The sequence below is a fragment of the Balaenoptera ricei genome, chromosome 20 (genome assembly GCF_028023285.1).
Source record: "Balaenoptera ricei isolate mBalRic1 chromosome 20, mBalRic1.hap2, whole genome shotgun sequence".
In the NCBI taxonomy this organism is placed as follows: domain Eukaryota; kingdom Metazoa; phylum Chordata; class Mammalia; order Artiodactyla; family Balaenopteridae; genus Balaenoptera; species Balaenoptera ricei.
This window is the reverse complement of record NC_082658.1, coordinates 5,799,501-5,823,958: the sequence shown is the minus strand read 5'-3', so window position 1 is coordinate 5,823,958 and position 24,458 is coordinate 5,799,501. Positions and strand designations below refer to the sequence as shown.

Below are 24,458 nucleotides of genomic sequence, written 5' to 3'. Positions count from 1 at the left end.
AAATATTGAGTATAGTTCCCTGTGCTATATAGTAGGTCCTTGTTATCTATTTTATATATAGTAGTGTGTATATGTTACTCCCAAATTCCTAATTTATCCTTCCCGGCACTTTCTTTCAATCAAGCCTCCCTGCCAGTGTGCTAGCAATGCAGTGGTGACCAGTCTCTAGAAGCATCTACTGAGCTCCTTCCCGGAGCAGCCTGTAACCACTGAGGGCATCCTGAGGGCAGGGATTGGACTTAATTCACCTTTATCCCCAAAGGCAAACTTCAATGAATGTTCAATGTTTGTGGAAGGAGCCTCAGATGCAAAGCACTGAATTCGAATAAGGAGTGAAGAATTACAAAGTCTTTGTCCTGGAGGTATGCTAAATTGATAATCTAATTGGGAAGGGCAAACCCCAGACACCTGTTAAAGGAGAACCAATTACTAACAGCTACACCTAAAGACAAAATAATTGGTTAACAATGGAGGGAAAGAGAAGGGGTGGGGGGAGGTGCCTCAGAGAAGCAGGAAAGTTTTGGGGGACAGATAAGACTTCAGCTTTGATTTCAGGTGGAAGGGACCTCAGACACCAGCAATGGGGGAGGGTTTCCTGGGAGCCCTGTCCGGGAAGGTACCAGCCCAAAGGGACCCACTGAGGGGTCCCATTGAAGGTCAGTGGGAGGGAGTCTGGTGGCCTCTGCCACCCGGATCCCCTTCTCTTAAAATAAAAACCCAGGTGAGGGAGCTGCTAACAGCTAGGGAGCTTTCACTTTGTGTTGTGTACTCTCCTGGGCCACTTTATTAGTAACGATCATTTACCAATGGAAGTTATTCCTCTAAAAAGATTCTCATAGGATTCAGGCCGCGGGTCTCAGGAGTGCATCGTCCTTGAGGTTCACTTGGAGCGGAACTCAGTTTGGGAGGCTATTCAGGAGGCAAGGGACACAGACGCGGGAAAGCAGGAGAATCAAAGACAGGTCACCCGGCCCAAACCCTTCTTACACCCACTCCGGGCCTGGTCTCGGGGCCCGGCTCCTCCCCCATCTCGTTTCCAGTTAAGAGCCCGGGATGGAATCCACGACCCAGGCGGCGCCGACCCTGGGGGCTTCCATCTCCCTAGTCCTGGGTCGGGGAGGGACGGAGCAGAAACGCCCCGGGGCGGGGTCTATTGTTGTCTGGTCACTGCTCGGAAGGGGGAAGACCTTCAGGAGGGTCTCGTGCTAGGCCCCCAGGGGGAGTCGCGCCCCTGACCCCGTGGCCCCAGGTTGGGAGTGGGGGGATCAGGGCCGGAGCGCAGCCAGGCGGGGGCGCCCCGGGGCAACGGTCCCCACCGGCCCGGGTCCAGGCTGGCCTCCCGGCCCGAACCGCCCCACACGAAGCTCTCGGGGTCTCGGGCTTTCTGATTTGAACCGCGGAGGCCGAGCGGCCCGGCTGAGGTTCCCAACCGCCATTGGCTGTGGCGGCGCGGTGACATCAGCGCGGAGGGGCGCGGGAGGGAGGGCGCGGGAGGAGCCTGGAAGGGGAGTGTCCGAGAGGCTCCCAGCCCCGAAAGCCCGAGAGCCGGAGGGAAACCGACGCCGCGCGGACATGGGCCGCCAGCCCCGGCGCCTCGCGGAGCCCACGGAGGGGAGAGCGCAGCCGCGCCGGCCCGGCGCTCGCGTCTCTGCGGACCCAGGTAGGCGACGGGCACCCGCCTCTGGCCGTGACAGCCACCTGCGCCCTGCGGGGCCTGGGTGGGCTCGGTTGGGGGACCTCGAGCCCCCCTAGGGAGCAGAGGGGATTGGAAAAACCGCGATAGGGGCGGTGGGGAGGGGAGCGGGGCAGAGCTCCCCACTCCTGCGCCCGCCCCGTGTGGCAGGGCTGGGGCCCGGGCGCGTGCGGGGCGGCCCGGGTGTCTGGGGCCGGGGCCACGCAACCTGTGTCCGCGCAGAGCGGGGCTGGGGAGGACGGGGTGGCAGAGAGTCCGGCGAAATCCCGCTCCCAATCGACTTCCTCTCCCCAGACTGGGATTCGCCGGTGCCGCCCCGGGCGCTGCTGGGGGTGGGGATGAGGGTGCGGTGGGACGGGGGACCCGGCTTTTATCGTTCCACCCCTTTGCCCGGGTGTGTGTCGCTGGGGGCAGGAGCGCAGCCCTCGGCGGCGCGCGGCCCGCGGTCTCCCCGAGGGGGGCGTGAGTGCACAGAGTACTCCATGAATAAGAATCGGATTATTCGCCAGTAGTGGCGGAGGCGTGTACACTAGCTCTCGTACGCGCGCTGCAGCACACGCCGCCCAATGTCACCGGGCCGGGGAGAAGCGGGGCGAAGAGCTGCCTGGAAAGGGAACGGCCGAGGGAACAAATGCTCTCTCCCCACCCCTCCCTCCCCGCCCGGCCCCCGCCCCGCGCGCCCGCCTCCTCGGGAGACCCGGAGGCCGAGGCGGGGGGAGGCCGAGGCGCCGACCGGCGGGGTGGGGCCGCTTCCGAGCCCGGGAGGGGGCTACGCGCGGGACCCGGCGGAGCGCTCCCGGCCTGGCCACGAACCGGGAGCGGTCGGTTAATGATTTAATCGCCCGCTTGGGGCGGTGGAACTGGGATCGGCTGTCTCTAGCTCCGCCCCCTCTCTGGAGCGCCCCCCATCGGGGGCACAAAACTGCCCCCCTGCCCGGGCCGCGTCCCGGTGAGCCACTCTGCGGGCCGGGCCGCCGCCGGTGAGTGCTGAGCGGGCATCCGGAGCGAGGGCTGGAGGGCCGAGGCTAGGCGGGCTTCCTGGGGGAGGCCGGAGCCTGAGCCGGGGCGTGTGAGCGTGCGTGCGTGCGTGTGTGTGTGTGTTTGAGTGTGAGTGAGAGAGAGAGACTGGGGGAGGGGTGCTCTCTGCTAACTCAAACCAGATTCCTTGTTTCCCGATGAGACGCCGCAGCCTGCGCTTTGGAAGTTTTCTTTTTCTCCCCGGGAGAATGGAGGGGAAATACAATGCTTTTTCTTTCCTTCTTGCAGCCCCTTGCAATCTGACAGGCTCCCACGTCCCTGGGCTGCGTCCACAGTGCCTATTCTTTGCTCTCTATCTGAGCAGTTGAACGGGGCAAGGGTCCCTGAGCTGTGTGAAGCCCCCTGCTCCTCTTTAGGGTGTTTGGGTGCTGGGGGGGCGGCAGGAGTCTCCCTCATCCTTACCCCCAGAGGCCATCTGGACCAGAGCAAGCTTTCCCCATCCAGCCCGCGTAAACAATGAGGGGCCCGGTTACAGGAGGGCCTCCAGCAATGCAACTTCTTTTGCACAGTCTGGGTTTCTAATAACTCCCCACCCCCTCGGCCCCCTTTCTGAGGCCGGGGTGGAGGAGGGGACCACCGGCAGGATGGACTGAATTTTAAGAGAACAAAGAACAGGGCACAAAGGAAGGGGGAAGCCGAGCTGTGGATTTCCCCCAGGAATGGGGAGTTTGCTGGACCGGGGCTGGACTCAGCCAAGCCTCTAGGTGGCCCCAGGGCTCCCGAAGCAGTAATGGGGCACCCACTCGTGACTTGGAAGGCTCCATCCCTGGGGGGAAGCTGGGACCCTGTGTGAGTCTGGGGGTGCCTGTGGGTTCCAGCTTACATCAGCTGCCCTGTGTGAGCTGCCATGTGATTGACCGATTAGTGTGGTTTATCTCCTCCGAACTTGGACTCTGCCCCTCTAGTCCTTGGGGACAGCTGCTCCTTCCTACAAACGGGGGGTTCAGTGAGCCTTGCGAGATACCCAAGCGGGTTCTCCTGGTCTTCCCAAGGATCCCGGTGACCCCTGCAGGGACTGAAAATAAGCCAGTGGTTTGGGGTCTCAGCCCCTCTGCCATCTCCCTGAGTTCCTGGAGCCCCTGCTCACTGATGACCCGTAGCTCCCGTGACACTCCGTAGCTCAGGCCTGGACTTTGAGCATTCCTTCCGTTTTTCTGGGATTCCCACCTTTCTCTTTCTTGACGCCCCTCTTCCATTTCCCTCTCATTTCTCTTACCCCCGCCCGCTCACCGATGCTCACTGCAGTCCGACGTCCGGACACACCCAGCCTGCTTCTGTCCTGCTGCCTCTCGGAACCCAACGGTGCAGCCCTCACAGGACTGGAGACCAGGGAGCCCCCAGCACGTGAGAGTCGAGTCTACAAAGTGGGGAGGTGGGGATGGGCAGATGTTGACCTGGGAGAGGGCTCGTAGACCCTTCTTCGCACGTCAGGAACTTTCCCAGCAGGGCCTCGGGTTGGCTCCGGTTCAGGGATCCTACCCGCCTCCACCTTTGGAGTGGTTGATTGATTTCTGCGGCCAGGACAGGCTGTGCCCAGGTGTGGCAGGCAAGGTGTTCGCAGCTGGCCACCCCTCTATCGCCCTCTTCCCTGCCCCCTGTCCTCTGATTTGGAAGGTGGGAATGGACGCGGCTCAGAGGCCGGAACAGCCAGACTCGCTGTCGGGCTGTGACTCCAGCCTCCTGTGGCTGAAGCTTCCGCAGGCTCAGAGGATCTTGTCCCTGTGGGAGGAGGGAGGAGTTTTTCCCTTGGAGGAACAGGATCTGGGCTGATGCCAGAGATAAGGCTTGGGGGCGGAGGGAGAGGGGTTGAGCAATCTGGCCCTGGAAGCTGAGAGAGCCGACCCGGGCCTCGGCCTTCTGACCTATGTACTGGAGGCTTTTCCTCAACCTTGGGAAAAGGAACCGAGCCCTGGACCCTTCTGGCAGAGTGTCCTGAGGGCCAGCACCTCGGGGGTGCTCCGGAAGGCTGGGCCCCTGCCAGCCTGCTCTGGACAGGGAACTGGGGTGCGGGATTGTGCCGGGAGGGACTCGTGCGCATGACTGGGCCTGGCTCTTTCTTGGCTTGCAGGGTGTCGTGAAGGAAGTTGAGCCATGAGCATCCCGCATTCCCACTCACTGTGTCCCTGAAGCTCTAGCTTAAAATACAAGGAGCCTTGGGCTTCCTTCCAGCAATGTACACCAGAGTCTTCCCCAGGCACTGCCAGCTTGCAGCTCAGGACTGCAGGCCAGGGTGGCAGCCCCGACATCCAGAGCCCTCCTTTGCCAGCAACAGGGGCACTGGTGGTCTCCACTCAGCTTCCCAGACTGCAAAAGGGTCTCTCTTTTGGGCCAGGTGAGCACAGTTTGGGGTTACCCAGACTGTAAGAAACTGCTGGCATTTCCCCCTCATTCCTTCATCCCAGGGGCTGAGGGCATCTGAAAAGCCACAGTGCCAGGGCAAGAAAGATCCCTGGGGCTGTATTCAGGGACACCATCTCTTGCTCAGCCAGGGCTGCTCAGACCACCGTCTTCTGCCCTGGCCATCAGGGGTGACAGATGGTGTCAGCCAGGGCATCCTCTAGCCTCTCTGGGAGAGTCTCTGGGTTTTTATACCTACATCCAGGCAGTACTTGGGGTAACTGAACTTGGTCTGCAGACCCCGGCTTCGGATCTCCCCGATGTGACAGTGAAGCCAGGCTCTGTGTTCCGGTGTCTGTTCCCTGCCCTTCCTTCCTCTCCACACTCAGGTTTCCACTCCCTGCAGCCCTTCTCTGTTCCTCAGAATGTTGCCCTTGGCCCTGAGGCATCAAAAGGAGCCCCTGTGTTCCCCGCACCCTTGGGGTTTAAGGCTCAATCAAATGGTGGGAGTAGAGAGCCAGAGGGAGCACAGAAGAAACTTAGGGCTGGCAGTACCATTTGTGGACACCTCTAATGAGAATCAGGTTAGGTCCAAAGGACCAGGCTATATTTTATTGGGAATTGGTCATGTTGAGATTTTGTGCATTATTTGTTGCTGGTAGCTGGTCCCCCAAATTCCCAAGTTTGCTAACCTACATCCTAGGGAGGAATGGGAGGGCTTTCTCTTTTCCCACCTCCACCTCATCCACCGTATTGAACTGAAATCGGAAAGAGCTGAAGTCCTAAGAAAAGCCAGGATCCTCCTCCCGCATCTTTAAAAGGTTAAAGAAGAGAGAAGGGAAGGCAGATAGGGAAAGAGACCAAGTCTCGGGGCTGCTCGATCCCACTGCTGGTCTGGACTACTATCTATAGCTGGGCTTCGGAAACCCGGAGGACACCCCCCGCCCCGCCCCGCAACAGTTCATCTTGGGGCCCCCAGGGACTTTGAAAGGGGTCAGCCTGGGAGCCTTTTGGATTAGGTGTCCTCAGGTGACACTGAAGGTATGTGTCCTCTTTGAACTAGGGGGGGTGACCGTGGCCAGAGTGTCACTGGGGATGCTGGAATTCTCCTACCTTTCAAGGTATAGACATAGGGCACCTGCTGAGAAAGAACACGTTATAGCATCATTTTCACAGCAAACACGTTAAGAATGCTCGTCCCTTATGCATCCTTGTGTAAGGGCTTTACCTGTGTTAGCTTATTTAATCCTCACAATAGTTCTAGGAAGTACACGGTATTATCAATGGCTTTGAAAACTAATGAGGAAACCGAGGCACAGGTAACTTGCCCAGTGTGGCCCAGCCAGCTCGTGATCAGGGAGTCTGGCTCCAGGGTCCCCCAGGCTTGCACGTTCCCATCCAGCAGGGTCAAGGTGGAAATTCACCAGCCTGCTCCAGAGCAAGACCAGATGCACCTGGCTCCCTCTGGCGACCCACTCCTCAGCTGAGCGCTGTGCTTTCAGTAGGAGCGAAGTGAAACCAAACAAGGTCGGGCCGATCTGATTTCAAGCCCTGCCTTCTGAGGCCCCAGGCAGGAGGGAGGAGGAGCGGTGGGGCTCCCACCAGGCACCCCTTCCCTGGTTTCTGGCCGGGGAAACACACACAAACACACACACACACACATCTCCAGGAAGAGCCCTGTAAACAAGCAAAGTTGCTGAATGCCCTTGGCTCCAGAGCTGTCGCTTCCTGTCACTCCCAGGTCACGGCTCACTCCTTTCCCTCCGGAGCTGTTGTAACTCCTGAGTAGTGAGGGGGGCTTTCTCCCTCCCCATCCAAAGCCTTCACTGCCATCCCTCCTGCTGCTTTCCTTCCTCTGGCCCAGAAGCACAGGGTTCTGGGATGAAGAGGGAGCTGGAGGCAAGGACAAAGATGGCGGAAGAGAGCGGAGAGAATGGCCCATTCCCAGCCCAGGACGAGCAGGGGTTCCCAACAGGATGGACTTCCTAGGGGGGGGCGCCCGTGGTCTATATTTCCCAGCGTTTATCTGTACTTGCCCTGGAGTGTGGGAGAGCCCAGACTCAGGATATTTTAACCCAAATGCTATGCAAAAGTGTTTGCCCCATGGATGTTCATGCATCCATAACTTTCATCAGATCTTAGAGTCCAGCGCCCCAGTGATGCTTATGACACTCCCCTGATACACCTTTCGGTAAAGTGGGAAAAGCCCAGGGTTCAGAATCAGGCAGACTTCAACAGCTCTGTCCTTAGCAGCTGTGTGACTCGGGTGAAGCATTTCACTCTAAGCCTTAGTTTTCTTGTCTGCAAGATGGGGATGATGATGGTAACTCCAGGGGATTGTTGGGAAGAGTACACGTGATAAAGTCCTTCAAATGCCTAGGACAGAGTTATTACTTGCCCCGCAAAAGGCAGTTTAATCAAAATGAAGCAGCTAGCTTGGTACAGAGTAAAGGCTCAATGAGGTTCATTCCCTTTCTCATACTTCCTCTGTGACCCATGGTCCAGGGAGGTCCCTGAGCTCCATGGGTAGGATCTAAGATATCATTTCCCATTCTTTAAGCTAGACTGGACATTATATTTTCCAGCAATCAAAGGGTAAATTAATTATCCAAGCTACAGTGTGTTTTTCCCACAACTCAGCCTGTCTAGGTGACTGGTATCATTTTCCTAAAACCGTAAGAACTGTAACTTCTGAGATGGTTGAGAATTTCTGCATGAATCCAGTGGTGAGTATCATGATTAACAGAAATACCCCTAGAACAGCACCACTATCAAGAGGACTATAAAGCCAGGCACATAAAGAACTTTTAAGTTTTCTAGTAACCACATTTTTAAAAACTACAGACAGGTGAAATCAATTTTAATATGCTTAATTTAAGGCAGTGTGTCAAAAATACTGTCATTTCACCATGTAATCATAAAATAATGAAATATTTTACATTATTTTTTCGTACAACGCCTTCAAAAATCCAGTGTATGTTTTACAACTATAGCACATCCCAATTTGGAGGCTAAATTTTATAAATAACCAGAATTTGGATTTCCTAAAATGTACAGCTAAAAAGGTAGATTCACACACTCAAGGTGTTTTAAACATACTTCAGGGGCTTCCCTGGTGGCGCAGTGGTTGAGAATCTGCCTGCCAATGCAGGGGACACAGGTCCAAGCCCTGGTCTGGGAAGATCCCACATGCCACGGAGCAGCTGGGCCCGTGAGCCACAATTACTGAGCCTGCGCGTCTGGAGCCTGTGCTCCGCAACAAGAGAGGCCACGATAGTGAGAGGCCCGCGCACCACGATGAAGAGTGGCCCCCGCTCGCCGCAACGAGAGAAAGCCCTCGCCCAGAAACGAAGACCCAACACAGCCAAAAATAAATAAATAAATAAATAAATAAAATTAAAAGAAAAAAAACTCATTAAAAAAAAACAACACAACATACTTCAGTTTTCCAATAACTGAATCAAGCATTAAATTTTCATTTAAAATAATTAAAATGAAAGAAAATTAAAAAATTCAGTTCCTTGGTGGCACTAGAAATATTCCAAGCATTCAACAGCCTGATGTGATTAGTGACTACTGTGTTGGATGACTTAGGTTTTGAACAGCACTGTAAATGCCAGGAACAGAGATCCTCATTGTCAGTAGTAGTATTCAACATTATGTTGGCAAGTGTAGCAAATTTAACGAGATAAGAATGAGGAATGGGGGAGGCAGAATTAATAGTTGCAGATGATGGGCTGGTCTACTTGCAAAGCCCGAAAGATTTAATTATACGGTTGATTAGGGTGTGTAAGATAGTACAAGCTTAGTACGGTGGCCATTAAAGAGAGATAAATCTTATTTATTTTTTCTTATACATTTATTTATTTATTTATGGCTGCATTGGGTCTTCGCTGCTGCGCACAGGCTTTTCTCTAGTTGCGGCGAGCAGGGGCTACACTTTCTTGCGGTGCAAGGGCTTCTCATTGTGGTGGCTTCTCTTGTTGCGGAGCATGGGCTCTAGGCACATGGGCTTCAGTAGTTGTGGCACGAGGGCTCAGTAGTTGTGGCTCGCGGGCTCTAGAGCGCAGGCTCAGTAGTTGTGGCGCACAGGCTTAGTTGCTCCGCGGCATGTGGGATCTTCCCAGACCAGGGTTTGAACCCGTGTCCTCTGCATTGGCAGGCGGATTCTTAACCACTGCGCCACCAGGGAAGCCCGAGATATAAATTTTAAAATTGTAGCTTTCCCATATGCCAGCTACAACCAGTCAGAAGATATAGCTACATAAAATGGGCAGGGTACAAAACGCTTTCACAACGAGAGGCCATAAAATAACTCAGAATAAACTTGACAAGACGTGTGTAAGGCTTGTAGGAAGAAAAACCATAAAATTTAACGGAGAATGTCTAAAAGACTTGAATAAATGGATATGAAGGCATGATGTTGTGATAAAGTCACTTCTTCCCAAATTAATTTATTGTTTGCTTTCAATGCCAATGTAATTCCATCAGGATTTCTTTTGGAACTTAATAAAATGTTTCTAAAGTCCATCTGGAAGACTAACTGCATTAGAAAAGACAAGACATTTTCAGAGAAAAGTTAGTGTAGGGATATTATTCTACTAGATACTCAAAACATATATATATATATTTTTTAATGTAGCTATTTTAAATTTTTTTATGATCGCTTTTATTTATTTATTTTTGGCTGCATCGAGCAGCATGTGGAACTTCCCCAACAAGGGATTGAACCCGAGCCCCCCGCAGTGGAAGCTCAGAGTCTTAACCACTGGGCCGCCAGGGAAGTCCTCAAAACATATTTTACGGAGTTGACAGTATAGACCTGGTTTAGGAATAAACAGATCAATAAGCAGAAAAGGAAGTCTGGAGAAACCGTGGGAAGTATCTATATATATCTGATGAAGGCAGCATTTGATTCTTTACTCATATTTTATAGCAGTTTTATACAGAACCAGTAACTAACTTTACTGTTATATTTTAATTTCTTATAAAATTGTGGGTCATTTAAAATAGGTAAGCCACAGACATCTTTCTATTTCCTTTTAGTATTTTTTCTCCATGAGTAGTTTTTCATTATTATCTTACCTAGTAGTTTTAGAAGAAGTGAATATTTTCATAAAACTCGGGAGTGGGGAAGGTCTTTGCTTCATAGTACTAAAGCCAGAAATTGTAAAACAGATTTGACCGTGTAAAAATTAATAAGCACTCTATGGAAAAGAAAACAACAAAATCACCACATTGAAAATGGGCATATGATACATTTGCAGAAATATTTGCAAAATATTTTTCATTTTTAAGAGCCTTCATATTTTTTTTTTAGAATTTAATTAACATCAATCCATTTTTTTTTAAATTTATTTATTTATTTTTGGCTGTGTTGGGTCTTCCTTCGTTTCTGTGCGAGGGCTTTCTCCAGTTGCGGCGAGCGGGGACCACTCTTCATCGCGGTGCGCGGGCCTCTCACTATCGCGGCCTCTCATGTTGCGGAGCACAGGCTCCAGACGCGCAGGCTCAGTAGTTGTGGCTCACGGGCCCAGTTGCTCTGCGGCATGTGGGATCTTCCCAGACCAGGGCTCGAACCCGTGTGCCCTGCATTGGCAGGCAGATTCTCAACCACTGCGCCACCAGGGAAGCCCCTAGTCAACATTTTTAAGAGCCTTCATATTTAAAGTCATACAAATCCATTGGAAAAGGTGAAGCCCCCTCGCCCCCGCCCAAAAAATGTGCCGAAGCCTTCAACAAGCAATTCACAGGGGAGATAATATTTTTTTGAAACGCTCACCCTCTTTAGTAACAGAAGAAATGAAAATTATAAGTTTGAGGGTGGTGGTGATTGTGGTTTTGTTGTTTTCAATTCAGCTGAGGACACGGTAACGCCTGTTATTGGACACCGTCATCCTGTGTTGGTGAGACTGCGACTTGGTAAAACCTTCTGGAGAACAAGTTAAGAAGGAGAAACAAAAGTAATTTTACTCACTTATAAGTAGGTATCCTCCGGAAATAAGGACTTGGGACAGACTTAGCTGGAAGGCTATTTGTTACAGCGTTTGAACAAAACTGAAACAACCTAGCACTCATCAGTGGTCTGCTGGATGTAAAACTGAGACTATTAGGTCTTAATCTAAAATAGTGTAGCATTATTTATGAACGTGTAACGATTTTCACTCAAACGTGAACAATGGTTGGCTTTATTCATCCCTCTACAATGGAAAGTGCTGCTTGTATTAAAAAAGAGGGAACATGTCTAAATCAGCACAATCCCAGAGAAGTAGCACACAGGTCCCTTATATAATTTACAGTTTGAATAGATAACATTTTAGAAAGTAAAAAGAGATAGGTGAAATGAACACTTTCCTTAACCCAGCATATTCCAAATATTATCATTTTAACAATATTTAAAAATGAGCTATTTTGCATTCTCTTTCAAGTCTAAGCCTTTGAAGTCCAGTGTATATTTTACCCTTTAGCGCATGTCAACTTGGACATTTCAAGTCCTCCCTTTTGGGGGCACATTTCAAGTGCGCCATGGCCGCCTCGGGCTGGGGGCTGCCATATTGGACGGTGTAGGCGTACGTTATTTAATAACCCCTAGAGAGCGGCAGAAGAGTGGGCCTCATTAAGTTCTGTAGTTCACCCTGTGAGCCCCGCTCCGACAAGAGCCCAGTGTCCTGATTACCTGGAGTGAGTTCATCCCCCTCCCCCACCCAGCAATACTCCTCTCCTGCCCCCCAACGGGCATGCCTGGACAATGGACATTGGCTTGCTGCTGTGGAAAGCATGTAGTGAGATCGGGGCTTTGTTCACTTTCCCTTCCCCGGGATCTGCCCGAGTGTGGCTGAACAGGGGCACCCTTGGGCCAATGAGCCCAAGGTCTAGATCGGCTGGCAGGCAGGGAGGGTGGAGCGAGCACCGGGCAGGCAGCCTGGGAGGTTTTAGGAGAGGGCAGGGGTCAAGGTTCTGGCCTTCCTTTTTGGCAGCTGGAACCATCAAGAAACACAAGATGGAGATGGGAGCAGGACAGGCATGAGAAACACTTGAGGTGGGGCTTTGTGCTGGGCCCACTGTTAAATTTGCTGGGCGAGTCCTGGCTTCTGTTGCAGGGTGGTCCTCCCCACCTCTCACCTCCCGGGGAGTCAGAACATTGGGAGGGTCCTCAGAGCAGGAAGCTGGGATGAGATCTTGTGTAAGGAGGAGCCCATCCGAACCGTCCCCGGGAGCAGGTCTCTGATGGGGGAGTCAGTCAAGTGAGTCTTGGTCCCAGGGTCTTATCTTAGATGAACAGCCTCCCTAATCCCACCCTACCCCCACCCCTCCGTCCATTGCATGTTCTCAGCTGCGGACATCCCAATAAGCCAGAGAGCATCACCTCATACAGAAAAGCTTGTGTTCCAAGGTCTGCCAGAAACGGGCTCACACCACCATTTAGTAGCTGGGAGAGTGAGCGAGGGCATTCGCTCCGTCTGAGCCTCAGTTTCTCTTTACGATGGAGGCAATCGTGACACCCTCCTTGCAGGGTCAGAGGCACAAATTTAACACTGTCGCCGCACAATGCCTGGCGTGCAGCAGGCACCCAATAAATGAGAACTGCTGACAGCACTGCTACTTCTGCATTACTGGTGGTCAGCCAGTGGCTGGAGCATGGGGGTGTCCTTGTGTGACCCCGCCCCTTCTCGTTTCCTCTGCTCTTTTGTAGCCATCAGGAGAGCTGAGCTGGGGCGGTGGAAGCAGCAGAGACCGAACCTTCACCTGCCCAGGGTACCACTGGGGGATGGCCATGTGGGAGGCTGGCCTCCAGCTTAGGGCTTCAGTGTCGCTGGAAATTGGCCAGTCTCCGGGGTGGGGGTGTGGGGATGGTTATTTTGCATCTGCTCAGTTGCGGAGGCTCAAGCAGCTGTTGGGAAGCTGGTTCTTTTGGGGGGTCCTAAGCTCCCTATTTCCCCTGCCACCAGGTTTTATAATAGATTGCCTACTTTCTCTTCCCAAACAACTTAAAAATAAAACGAGGATGTGATAAACTTGTCCATCTGGGGTAGATGCAGATTTAGGGGGACGGGAGAGAAAGAGAACAGACCTCGATGGGAGATTTTTCGATTTGAGAGTGTGTGGTCTGAGCCCCGCGCTCCCCCGCCCGGCCCCCACCTGGCGCCTTGTATGGGCTGCAGCTGCTGGACCCTGAGAACTTGAGAGTTTAAAGCTGGTTTGGAAATTAAGATTTTTTTCCTTAAGCCTTTGATGCTTTGGGATTTTTACTATTATTATTATCCAAACAGCACTACCACATTAAAGGAAACTTAAAAAGAAAAAAGCCTGTTTTCCTCTCAAGCCTGACATCACTCCTGAATTTCTCTGCCTGCCCTTTTGCCTTTATTCGTGAATGCGTATGTGTGTGTAGTTTGTGATCACTGTGTGTAAACAAGCCTAAATTCTGCCTTTTTTCCTTCCACTTGATGTCGTTTGGTAAACAGTTTTCCATGTCCTGCGTGGTCTTCATAGACCCTGCTTTTCATGCCTGCAGGATAATCTGTTGAGTTAATGGCTCCTAGTTTTCTCAACCATTTTCTTCTTGTTGGGTGTTAGGTTGTTTCCAGTCTCTTGCTATTATGAATAAGGCTTCAGTGGCTGTCTGTGTTAGGGACTTTTTTCTGCTTTGAGATAGTTCCGTAGGGTAGGTTTCCCACTGCGGGCACTCCTGAATCATTCTTGACTGAAAGCCTGTTCGAAGAACCTGCCGTAATTGCCGATGCCCCAAGCTCACCCTGTCCTGGGACCGTTGTCTCTGAGCAGCCTTTGATCCCTGTTTTTTCTTTTCTTTTTAAATTAATTTATTTTTTATTTATTTATTTTTGGCTGCATTGGGTCTTTGTTGCTGCGCGGGAGCTTTCTCTAGTTGCGGCGAGCGGGGGCTACTCTTCGTTGCAGTGCTTGGGCTTCTCATTGCGGTGGCTCCTCTTGTTGCGGAGCACAGGCTCTAGGTACTTGGGCTTCAGTAGTTGTGGCATGTGGGCTCAGTAGTTGTGGCGCATGGGCTTAGTTGCTCCGCAGCATGTGGAATCTTCCCGGACCAGGGCTCGAACCCATGTCCCCTGCACTGGCAGGTGGATTCTTAACCACTGCGCCACCAGGGAAGCCCCGGTCCCTGGTTTTGTACCACTCTCCCTGCCTGGTGGCCCCTAGTACCTGCTGTTCGGTGGGAGGGTAGTCCTTCCCCTCCCCTTTCCAAGCTCAATGCCACCAAGATGGTAACAGACACAAGAAGGTCTAGCCCGGTGCCTGGCAGTGAGTCAACCCCCATGGTATCTGCAAAGGACCTTTAGAGATTGGGAGACAGGGGACCTGGGCGCCGGTGCCATCCGGGCCCCTCACCAGCTCCTTGGCCTTGGGCAAGTACTTTTCTCCACCCCAGTAGCCCAGTCAAGGCCACCGGGCTGGATAATCTCTGGGTGTCCTCTGTCTCAGTCTTAGGAATCTCTGAAGTTGAAGGCAACGTGGATGCCTCCGTGGGAGTCACGTGACATTATGGGTACCGAATTGTGACACCCGGAGGGGTGTGCAAAAAAATCCACTGACATGTGAGAAGAAAACACCAGAACTTCTATTTCATATATTGACTTTCTTTAAAAGAAGGAAAGCTAAAACATATTCGTTGCTGCATGGATTGACAATAGCCATGTATATAAGCTATAAAAGATATACGTGTGTGTGTGTGCATAAATTACACGCTCCCTGTTTTGATGTGTGGAGGCCCCCGCGCTTTGGGTCCTGCGGGGCTATTTTAGTGGCTGGAGCCTGGGTGTGGGAATAAAGCCTTCCATCCATGACCCAGGGCAAATCTCTGAATTTATCCTCTCCATCTCTGAGTGTGGTTGCTCCACACCCAGGTATTTTAAGGCGATATTTGACACAGATACACAAGTAGTACAGGAGTTATAATAGTGATATTTCACGTTTCTATCCTGGGCTCTTTTTTGTTTTTTTTAAATTTAATTGTGGATATTCAGGCTCAGATTATTTTAAGACGGTGCTTCCTACCATCCTGGTGCAAAAGGGCACTTTCAGATATGAGAGGGCTTGTGACAGTGTTAGTGAAGGAACTAAAAGATTCCAAATATACTGAAGTCAGCTAAAAATAACCCCACAGCCCCCACTGAAGTTCCTCCTGTTTTGTGTAACAGTGTGCATCAAAGCACCCACAGTTCTCATCCTTTCCCTCTGCTGCCCATCAGCTGTTGGAATGAAACAGTCTTCCCCTTTCTCTGGGACTCCTTATCTTCACAGGATAAGGCTGGGGAGCATTCCAGAAAGCGCTGGATCTTTCTCTGGCAACAGAAGCCAGAGCCCCTAACCTCTTACAGGGCATCGTGGCCTGCGTTGCGCTGCGTTTCTTGCACAATCCCCTGCAGCCTGTTGTTCCAGCTGATACATGTTGTGTAGCAGAATGCTTCCCCCGTTTTGGCAAAGTCAAGTTCTTCCTGGTGGCAGAAAGTTGGTTGCACCCCGAGGGAAAGGTCCCTGGCCTGCCGGGTGAGACACACCCCTGGCAGAGGACTCCTGGGCTCGAGCTCCCCTTTGAGTCTGCCCTCCCTCTCCTCCCCTATCCGGGCCCTCAGCTCCTGGTGTCTCCACCTCCAAAACCTGCCCCGGATGTGCCCCACTCTGTCCATCTCCTTAACCCCACCCTCGTCCTGGCCCCCATCCTCTTTGCCCTGAATTCTTGCTTCCCCTCCTCTGTGCCTCCAATCCAGCCACTGCCATGGGAACCTCCAAACACACAGATGGGATGGCTTCCTGCTTAGGGAGGTTTCCTTTGGTACCTAGAACGCCATCCAAACTCCGGCCTGGGCTTCCTGGGAGGGCCCTGTGTGACCTGACTCCTGGGTTTTCATTCTGTTCCTCAAACACAAGCTTGTTCCCACCTCAGGGCCTTTGCACATGCTGTCCCGCTGCCGGCATGTTCTTGGCATGCCTGGTTCCTTCTCATCACTCGGTTTTCAGAGGGGCCTCCCACAGCCCATAACTCCCACGCTCACTCTCCCTCGTTTCCCCCTTGACCCTGAGGACTACGAGATACCGTTTTATTCGCGTGTTTACAGCCCCGCCGCCCACCCACCCACGCTCACACCACAAGCGTGCCCAGGAAGGCTGGGCTTGTCCGCCTCGTTGTTTTCACTGCTCTGTCTCCAGGGCCCAGAAGAGTTATGGGAAAATTGGTGGGTGTGCAGTAAGTCAGTGAGTGAGTGAATGAATGAATGAATGAATAAGGGAACGAAGCCACTTGTATCCAATCCAAGCCACGACTGAAGTCATCGTGTCAAATGCCACGTTGCTGGGGGCTGGACTCGGACGGGATGGGTGGTGCGAAGGGGACGTGGGGAGGGAGGGGCTGGCTGCCGGGTGGCCGTGGCGGTGGGCATTGAGGCACGTGTGCTCTGGGTACCAGGTGGGCTTCCAGGTCACTGCACGGTGGGAGGCCTGCTTCGCTGCCCCGGGAGAGCTCAGGTCTGTCTGGGAGCTGCTGGGCTGGCTGAGGTGGGAGGGCAGTGCTCTCTGGACGGCCCGCCGGGGGTGGGGATGAGGGAGGGTCCAGGCCAGGGCTGTCCTCCCTCCCCGGAGCTGAGCTGAGCTGTGGGTGTGGTTACTCTCAATCCAGCCGGGGGCCTGGCCTTGCGGGGAGAGCTCCTCGCCCCTGGCTTACAGGAATGTTCTGTGGTCAGTGGGCCAAGGGTAGCGGAATCTGATTCCAGCAGAGGCTGGAGAGATGCGAGTTGCTGCTCCGTTTTCCCTTGCTCTGCCAGGAAAGGGGGATGTGGCTTCCGGGGTGGCGGGGTCAGGGAGTCCCGCCCAGGCGGGCTGTGGGGAGTTGCTGCCCTGTCATCCGGCGGCCTGTTTTAGCCACTTCCCCAGAGCTGAGTCACAGGGCTTAGCCACGCCCCCTCCCGAAGCCGCGGCTCCCTATGGCCCGGTCCCTTCCCGGGTGGGTGCTCAGGGCCCCCCGAACGGCCCCCAGGACTGGCCCAGGGCACCTGCTCGTACTTGTACTCAGAGTTCCACCTCCTCACCCCCAAACTGCTCTCTGTTCAAAGCTTAGGGTGACAGTGTCATGAGGGTACCATAAAACCAAGGATTTAAAACAACCCGGTGAGTGAGCCCTTGCCAGCCCTGAAGCCTGGCCTGTCCAGCCTGAGCTCTAGCTGTAGGGCCCCTGGGCTGCTGCAGCCCCTCCTTGCTGGGCTGGGGGACCAGGGGGTGACTCCATCTGGGCCCCGACTCTCAGGACTCGGGACATTTTCAGGCTGGATACTGAAGATGGTTTGGTTTTTCACAAGCCACAAAGCCTCGTTCCCACCCCCAGGGAGCGAGACCACAGACGGCAGATAAGCGCTGGCCGGACCTGCTCTACCTTCCTGGGCTGTGGGGCTGTGCAGGGGCCCAGGGACCTCCCTGCCGGCCCCTCTTATCCTGATCTCGAGCTCTACCCTCGAGGACGTGCCAGGGGTGGGGGCCCTTCTGTCCTGTAGCCGCGATGGCCAGGACGCCGGGTCCCTGCCGGTGGCCACAGCGGTCTGCACCATCTCTGCCGAGCCCTGGGTAGCTGGGCCTGCGGTTTCCCTTTCTGTTCTTTTTAATAAGCACTTAAAATCCGGGAAACCACAGCGCCTGACGCTTACTGGCTCTGGGGATTCCTGCCGTTGCTTTGAAACCCTTACGCAACTCTGGAGCTTCATGTCACTGATCCCACAATTCGAATCCTTTACGTTCCCTCCCTCCCCTCCTTCCCTCCCTCCCTCTCTTTTTTTTTTCTTTCTTTTTTTCATTTTTCTTTCTTTCTTTTCTTTTTTTAAATTTGTTTGTTTTTCTGTTCACCTGGTGAATAGTATGTGTTTTATTTTCACATGTGCGCGCTCACTCCAGGGCAGGGTTTCTCAACCCAGGGCAGTTTTGCCCCCCAGCGGACACTTGGCACGTCTGGAGACATTTTGGTTGTCACAAGCAGGGGAGGCATGCTACTGGCATCTGGTACGTAGACGCCAGGGATGCAGCAGAACATCTTACAATGTGCAGGACGGCTCCCACAACAGAGAATTCTCTGGCTAAAAGGTGTCAGCAGTGTCAGAATCTGCTCCAGGGTAATACAGGAATCTTCTCGAGGCAGCGGCCAGGCTTCTCCTTTCTCTGGACTCTTCCAGCCAGAAGTGGGGAGGGTAACTGACCGGAGATGCTACCCACCAAAGGCCAGAAAGAGGCCTGGCTTGGGGCAGAGAGAGCACTGGACCCGGAGACCGGCTTCCACCCCAGCTCTGCTCTTACGCACATACATCTGGATAAGTCACTTTGCTTCAGTGAACTTGTTTTCTCATCTGGAAAATGAAAGAGCTGAAGGACACAGGATTCTGTGACCAGAGCCAGGAGCTGAACTGCAGGCAGGTTGAAGATGTGGACCCTTTCTATTCTTGCTTCACTGCCCTGGTGGCAGCAGAAGCCCGAGGGATTCTCCAGTACCAAGAGTGCCTTAGAAACCTGGTTTGATTTTCTTCTATGCCGAACGTGTCTGAGGCCGACTCACTCCATCCTCCTTTTCTCTTGTTTAGCCAAAGAGAGTTTTCCCCAACGTTGGCCTGAGAGCCCATGGCTGGCCCAGAGGGTCGCATATGGTGACTCTCTCCTGGAGCAACGTGTAGGGGATGACCCTAAGGCCAGTACTTTTCACGTGTCTAGTTTAGGCGTCAGCAAACTATGGCCCAAATCTGGCCCACCACTTGTTTTTATATATAAAGTTTTATTGGGACACAGCCATGCCCATTTGTTTATATACGGTCTACTGCTGCTTTCCTACCACTGCGAAGATGGAGCTGAGCAGCTGGGACCAAGACCGTATCAGTCATGAAGCTGAGAATCTTTGCTGTCTGGACCTTTATGGAAAACGTTTGCCAAAACCTGGTCTAGCTGTTCCGTGTCTTAATTGTTTAGAAGTTAGATCCCAGGGCATGGGCAGGAGCGAGGGGCCAGGTCAGAGGTAGGGGAAGCGAACTTTCCTGAGGGTCTGGGGGGAAGGAGGAGAGTGAGGAGGGGGAGCTGACGGACTGTAGTGGGTCATCTCAAGGCGTTTCAGAGGAGTCCTCACCTGACTCCGCCCAGCCGGGCTCACCTGTGTGGCAGGTGAGCCCCGGTGCTGGCTCCCGCCACCCTCCCCTGCCCTGGAGTGACAAGCGCTGTGACTGCCTGGGGGTTGGGGGGGACCATCTGGCTGGGCATCAGCAGCAGGACAAGGAACAAAGAACGAGAGCGTGGGGAGGGGGTTAGAGGGCACAGAGAGGTCAGGCTGGGAGCGCTGGAGCCGGGCTGTAGGCGGAAGTGACCTTGTCCTTGGGCTCAGGAAGGCAGAAAGGGAGCAACCAAGGGGCTGGGGTGGAGGTGGGGGGTAGGAGGGAGGTGCTGACCTTTCAACAGGTGTTTGAGGACCGACTGTGCCATGCACTGCTGGACGGGATTCAGTGGCGACAGGCCCTTTGGAACCCTCCGGAAGCGCATAGTCCAGTGGGAAGATGACAGTCGAGCCGAGCCGGCAGTGGTAGAATGACAGAGCCAGTGCCTGCTGGGAGCAAGGACGTCCACAGTGCTGGGGGTCGGGCAGGAGGTGGTCGGGAGGTCTCACCCGGGCTAAAGCAGCTTTCCTGGAAGAAGTGACAGCTCAGCTGAGTCCTGGAAGACGTTGGGTGAGCCAGGTGACAGGTGTTCTAGCAGGGAGCTGTGCATGTCCAGCCCTGGAGCCCGGGAGACGGCAGCTCAGGACCAGGGCGGACCGCAGGGGTAGGGGAGCAGCGAGGAGTGAGGCAGGGACTGGGTGTCCGATCGGGGGGTCTGCACTGGGGGGTCCTGGTCGGGTTTTGATTTAGCCAAAAGGTGAAGGATGGGGGAAGGGGAAGCAGGGCCAACTGGGATGTAGTGGCCTAGCTTAGGGCAGCATCGGGGGTGAGGAGGAAACCCGGTGGGACATCCTGGGTTGCCCTCGGCAATGGGGAGGATGGGCCTGGAATGCGGGGGCCGTTGAGAGCTGTGCTGTTAGCAGGACTGGTGGCCCAGGACCACCACCCCCTCACCCGCCAGCCTTGGTTAAGTCCCTGCACCCACCTCACCCCACTCTGCTCAGCCCTGTGCTGCTGGGTTTAGCACCGGGGGCTGGTTTGGCTTCAACACTGGACTTCAACTTGGCCTTTGCCAGGAGCTGCATGGGTGGTACCTGCCAGGAGATTTCAGAGGCTCTCCCGGCCTCCCTGCTGAAGTTCTTTGGTTCAGGTTAATCACCTGGGGGTCTGCGTTCCCAGGGCGCCTCGGCCATCTAGGGTTTAGTCTCCGCCTCCCTGCACCCCTAGTGATTGAAGACGCTGGGAGTTTCCCAGTCTTGATCTCTGAGAGGCGGGGAGGGTGGATCCTTGGCAGAGAGCTCGGGGCTGCACTGTGGAGATGTCGCAGGCAGGATCCTCACCTCGGGGCACCCACCAAGGGCTGGAGGGCCGGGGAGCTGGTTCTGTGGGTCCCGGCGGCTCCACCCGCTTCTGATTCAGAGAGCGAGCTGCCGCCCACGTCTGTGGAGGTGCCAGGCAGCGCCTCCCTGGGGGCCTGTGCCGTCCTCTCCCTCCTCTAAGAACCATGACTCAGATTGAGGTGTCCACTAACTCCACAGGGGCTGAGGTCAGGCAGCCGGAAGAACTAACTTAGAGCGTGGCTCTGGACTGGTTGTCGGCTGGAGTCGCGTCTCTCCGGGGCGGCTGCCTGGAGCTGCCTGTGTACCTCTGCCTCTAGGGGCGCCCTGGTTGCGGGGTGCGGGAGGCATTGTCCCGTAGAAGAAGCCTCTCTCGCCCAGGTCTCAGGGAGAGCGTGCCTGTGGCTACTTGAACTCCAGAGAGCGCTGGCCTAACCGGAGAGCCTGTGCGTGGGGAAATAGGCAGGGTTATGAAATTGACTGCCCGCTTATTTCACACAGTTTCATTTTGGTAGGAGAGCAGAGGTTTAAATAACAACAACCCCTGGGCAGATGGGCTTTTGTGCTGAGCGGACAGCCGGGTTAACCCTTTCCCTGCTGTTCTCTTCTTGCAGCCCTATGATCTCCTCCTTATCGCCCCCTCCACCCGCCGGACTTCAGATCTGACCTCAGATCCGCCTGCTGTTTCTGGAGGGGACCCCCTCCCCTCCCCTCCCCTCCCCCGGCAAGATGCCGATCCTCAAGCAGCTGGTGTCCAGCTCCGTGCACTCCAAGCGCCGCTCCCGAGTGGACCTCACGGCCGAGATGATCAGTGCCCCGCTGGGCGACTTCCGCCACACCATGCACGTGGGCCGGGCGGGGGACGCCTTTGGGGACACCTCCTTCCTCAACAGCAAGGCTGGGGAGCTGGACAGCGAGTCCGTGGACGAGCAGGCCGCGGCCTCCTCGTCCTCCAAACGCGGCCTCCTGGCCCGGAAGTTCCGGGGCAGCAAGCGGTCACAGTCAGTGAGCAGGGGGGACCGGGAGCAGAGAGACGTGCTGGGCCCCCTGCGGGACTCGGCCCTGTTCGTCAAGAACGCCATGTCCCTGCCTCAGCTGAACGAGAAGGAGGCCGCCGAGAAGGGCTCCAGCAAGCTGCCCAAGAGCCTGTCCTCCAGCCCCGTGAGGAAGGCCAGCGGGGAGGGCGGCCTGGAGGAGGCGGTGCCTCGGCGGAATGGGGCCTCCGCCCCCCACTCCCCAGACCCCCTCCTCGACGAGCAGGCCTTCGGGGACCTGGCGGATCTGCCCGTGGTTCCCAAGGCCAGCTTCGGGCTGAAGCACGCCGAGTCCATCATGTCCTTCCACATCGACCTGGGGCCCTCCATGCTGGGCGACGTCCTCAGCATCATGGACAAGGCCGAGTGGGAACCGGAGGAGGAGGAGGAGGGGGAGGTCGGTTACCATGGTGACGAGGACCCAGCAGGCAGCCCCGCCCAGGCTCCCCCGACGGTGGCGGCAGCCCCGCCCCTGGCAAGGCAGGAAGGCGCGGGGGGCCCGGACCTGCCCGCGCTGCCCTCCCGCGCCCTGCAGGAGGAGGGCTGGGCGGCGGTGGCCCCCAGCCCCGGCTCGGCCCGCAGCGTGGGCAGCCACACCACGCGGGACAGCAGCTCCCTGTCCAGCTGCACCTCGGGGGTCCTGGAGGAGCGCAGCCCCGCCTCCCGGGGGCCGGACCGGGCCCGGGCCGCTGTCCCGAGGCAGCCGGACCCCGAGTTCTCCTTCATGGACGAGGAGGAGGAGGACGAGATCCGGGTGTGAGGCCGGCCGGAGGTAGGGGCTCTTGGCTTTGTCTCCTCCCTGACCCCCGCCTCGCAAGGTCGGCCAAGAGCCTGGCTGCGGGCCACAGACAGACCCCGGACCTCACGGATGAGGGGCGCTGGCCGAGCCTGGGGGCCCGCGGAGGACCTGGAGCTGGCTCGGGTGCCTGACTTCTTCGCACACCCTGCCCTGCCTGAGCTCGTAGGACAGGGCTGTGTTCTCGCAGCAGGAATCGGCTTTCCTCTCCCGGCCTCCAGTGGATGCCGGCTGTCAACCTGAGTCCCTGCCACGTGCAGCAATAACAGGGCAGCCAGGGGCGGCCCAGGGGTGCCAGGGCTAAGGACACTTGACCTGCCTCTTTACTCCTGGCGTTTCTGTTGTGACCGGCGGTGGCCGCCGGAAGAAAGGCCTGTGACAGGTCACAAGTCCCGGCCCCTCCCTCCTCCATCCCCAGCTCCTGCACGGGGAGCCCCTCGGAGGAAAGGCGGACCGAATGTGTACACTCAACGCGACCCCTTCCGCGGGGTGAGAACAGGATGCAGAACGGAAGGAAGGCCCCGGGGCATCTTGAGTTTTCAAGAGGGGGCCCTTGCAGGATGACACTAGGACAGGCTGCAGCCCTTGCTCAGTCCCTCTGGGTTTGTTTGTTCTTGTGTTTAAATCTTTTTAGAGCAGTACCAGCAACGGTGTTTGTAGACCCGCCACCAGAAGAAAAACGAATCCTTTTAGAAAACCTTTATACTAAGTGCTTCCAAACTTTATTTAGAACTGTATGGGGTGGAGGTCTGTGCGTGTCTGTCCTCGGCCCCCTCCCCCATAGCTATTAACAACAACAGGCAGCCAGTGTAGAAAATTTCTGGAAAATGATTATTAAAAAAAAATGTCATTCCTATGGGGGGATAAAACCTCTTTTGACTGGCTTGTTCCCTCCTCCACCGCAACCCCCGGACTGACTACTTCCCTTTCCTTTCCCAGGCCTCTGCCAGCGGAACCCCCTTCCCCACTTCTGAGTCAGTGGTCCTGAGGGTATAGGGTTGCCAGATTTAGCAACAAAACAAAACAAAAACCAGAATGCTGAGTTACATTAGAGTTTCAGGCATGCAAAGGATAATCTTTTAGTGTAAGTATGCCCCATGCCATATTTGTAATGCACTCATGCTAAAAAATTAGTTGTTGTCTTTCTGAAATTCAGATTTCACTCTGCGCCCTTAGAACCCCACCCAAGGGGATTGAGTGGAGGTTGGGTGCGAGCCCCCAGGATTCACGGATGATGATTTTTCTGTCCTGGCAACAGGCTGACTCACCTTCTCCTGTCGCCTCGTAGCCAGTGGAGGGAGGGGGACGGACAGAACTGCCACGGGGTCCAGCCAGGGCTGGCGGCGGGTGTAGCTGCCCTAACCTCCTGCGTTTTGCCAGACCCGGACTCAGACACTACGTTAGTTCTTGAACTGGGTGCCCACTGGTTTCCTGCCATGCAGCTTCTGCCAGCTGCTGCCCTTGAAACCCATCGAGACAGCAGTCAGTTCCAGATTCTAAACTGTATATTTTTTTTTCCGTGAAAATGTTAAAACAGCAAGGAAACATTAAAATAAAAGGCCTTACAGCATGCCTGGTGTCTCTGTTTTTTTGGGGGGGGGGTGGATAGGGGTGAGGGTGCGGATTCAGGGTGCTGGGGCTGCCCGAGCCCCGACGGCGCTCGGGGGCCTGAGGTGGCTTCTCTCTCTGTCTCTGTGGGGCCCGCCCCTCCTGCACTGCTCTCCAGCTTCTGGAAGGACAACGCCTCTCGTGCCCATCAGCCTGGGCAGGCCCTTGGGGGCTCTGGGATTTGGTGTCCCGACTGCCACTCACCACTGGGGGCCCTCGGGCACTTTGTCACGCAGCCACTATGTGCCTCGCCCTTCTCATCTGTTAAATGGGCGTTGTGCTGTTCTCACAGGGCTGGGCTGCAGACACAGTCACTGCCGTGGGGTTTGCCAAGTTTTTTTTGTTGTTTTTTTTTTTAATATTTATTTATTTATTTGGTTGCACCAGGTCTTAGTTGCAGCAGGCGGGCTCCTTAGTTTCGGCTCGCCGGCTCCTTAGCTGGAGCACGTGGGCGCCTTAGTTGTGGCAGGCAGG

At 55.0% G+C, this 24,458-nt stretch overlaps 1 protein-coding gene across 7 annotated transcripts; it reads left to right on the top strand.

The window, feature by feature from the left end:
- Positions 1–342: 342 nt before the first annotated feature.
- On the top strand, positions 343–23,946 carry CDC42EP4 (CDC42 effector protein 4). Of its 7 annotated transcripts, XM_059908729.1 has the most exons (4): positions 2,453–2,673; positions 3,977–4,075; positions 10,928–11,051; positions 21,161–23,946. In XM_059908729.1, exon 4 carries the CDS (start codon positions 21,276–21,278, stop codon positions 22,338–22,340), a length of 1,065 nt encoding a protein of 354 aa, XP_059764712.1. In that variant the 5' UTR covers positions 2,453–2,673; positions 3,977–4,075; positions 10,928–11,051; positions 21,161–21,275; the 3' UTR covers positions 22,341–23,946. The 7 variants fall into 7 exon arrangements, with proteins under 7 accessions (XP_059764714.1, XP_059764713.1, XP_059764711.1 ...); XM_059908731.1 differs by lacking the exons at positions 2,453–2,673; positions 3,977–4,075 and adding an exon at positions 343–362; XM_059908730.1 differs by lacking the exons at positions 2,453–2,673; positions 3,977–4,075 and adding an exon at positions 1,504–1,660.
- Positions 23,947–24,458: the final 512 nt, after the last annotated feature.

What these genes read in the sequence shown, in the direction of transcription:
- CDC42EP4 (XM_059908731.1), top strand. Translation starts at nt 21,276, where the DNA reads ATGCCGATCCTCAAGCAGCTGGTGTCCAGCTCCGTGCACTCCAAGCGC.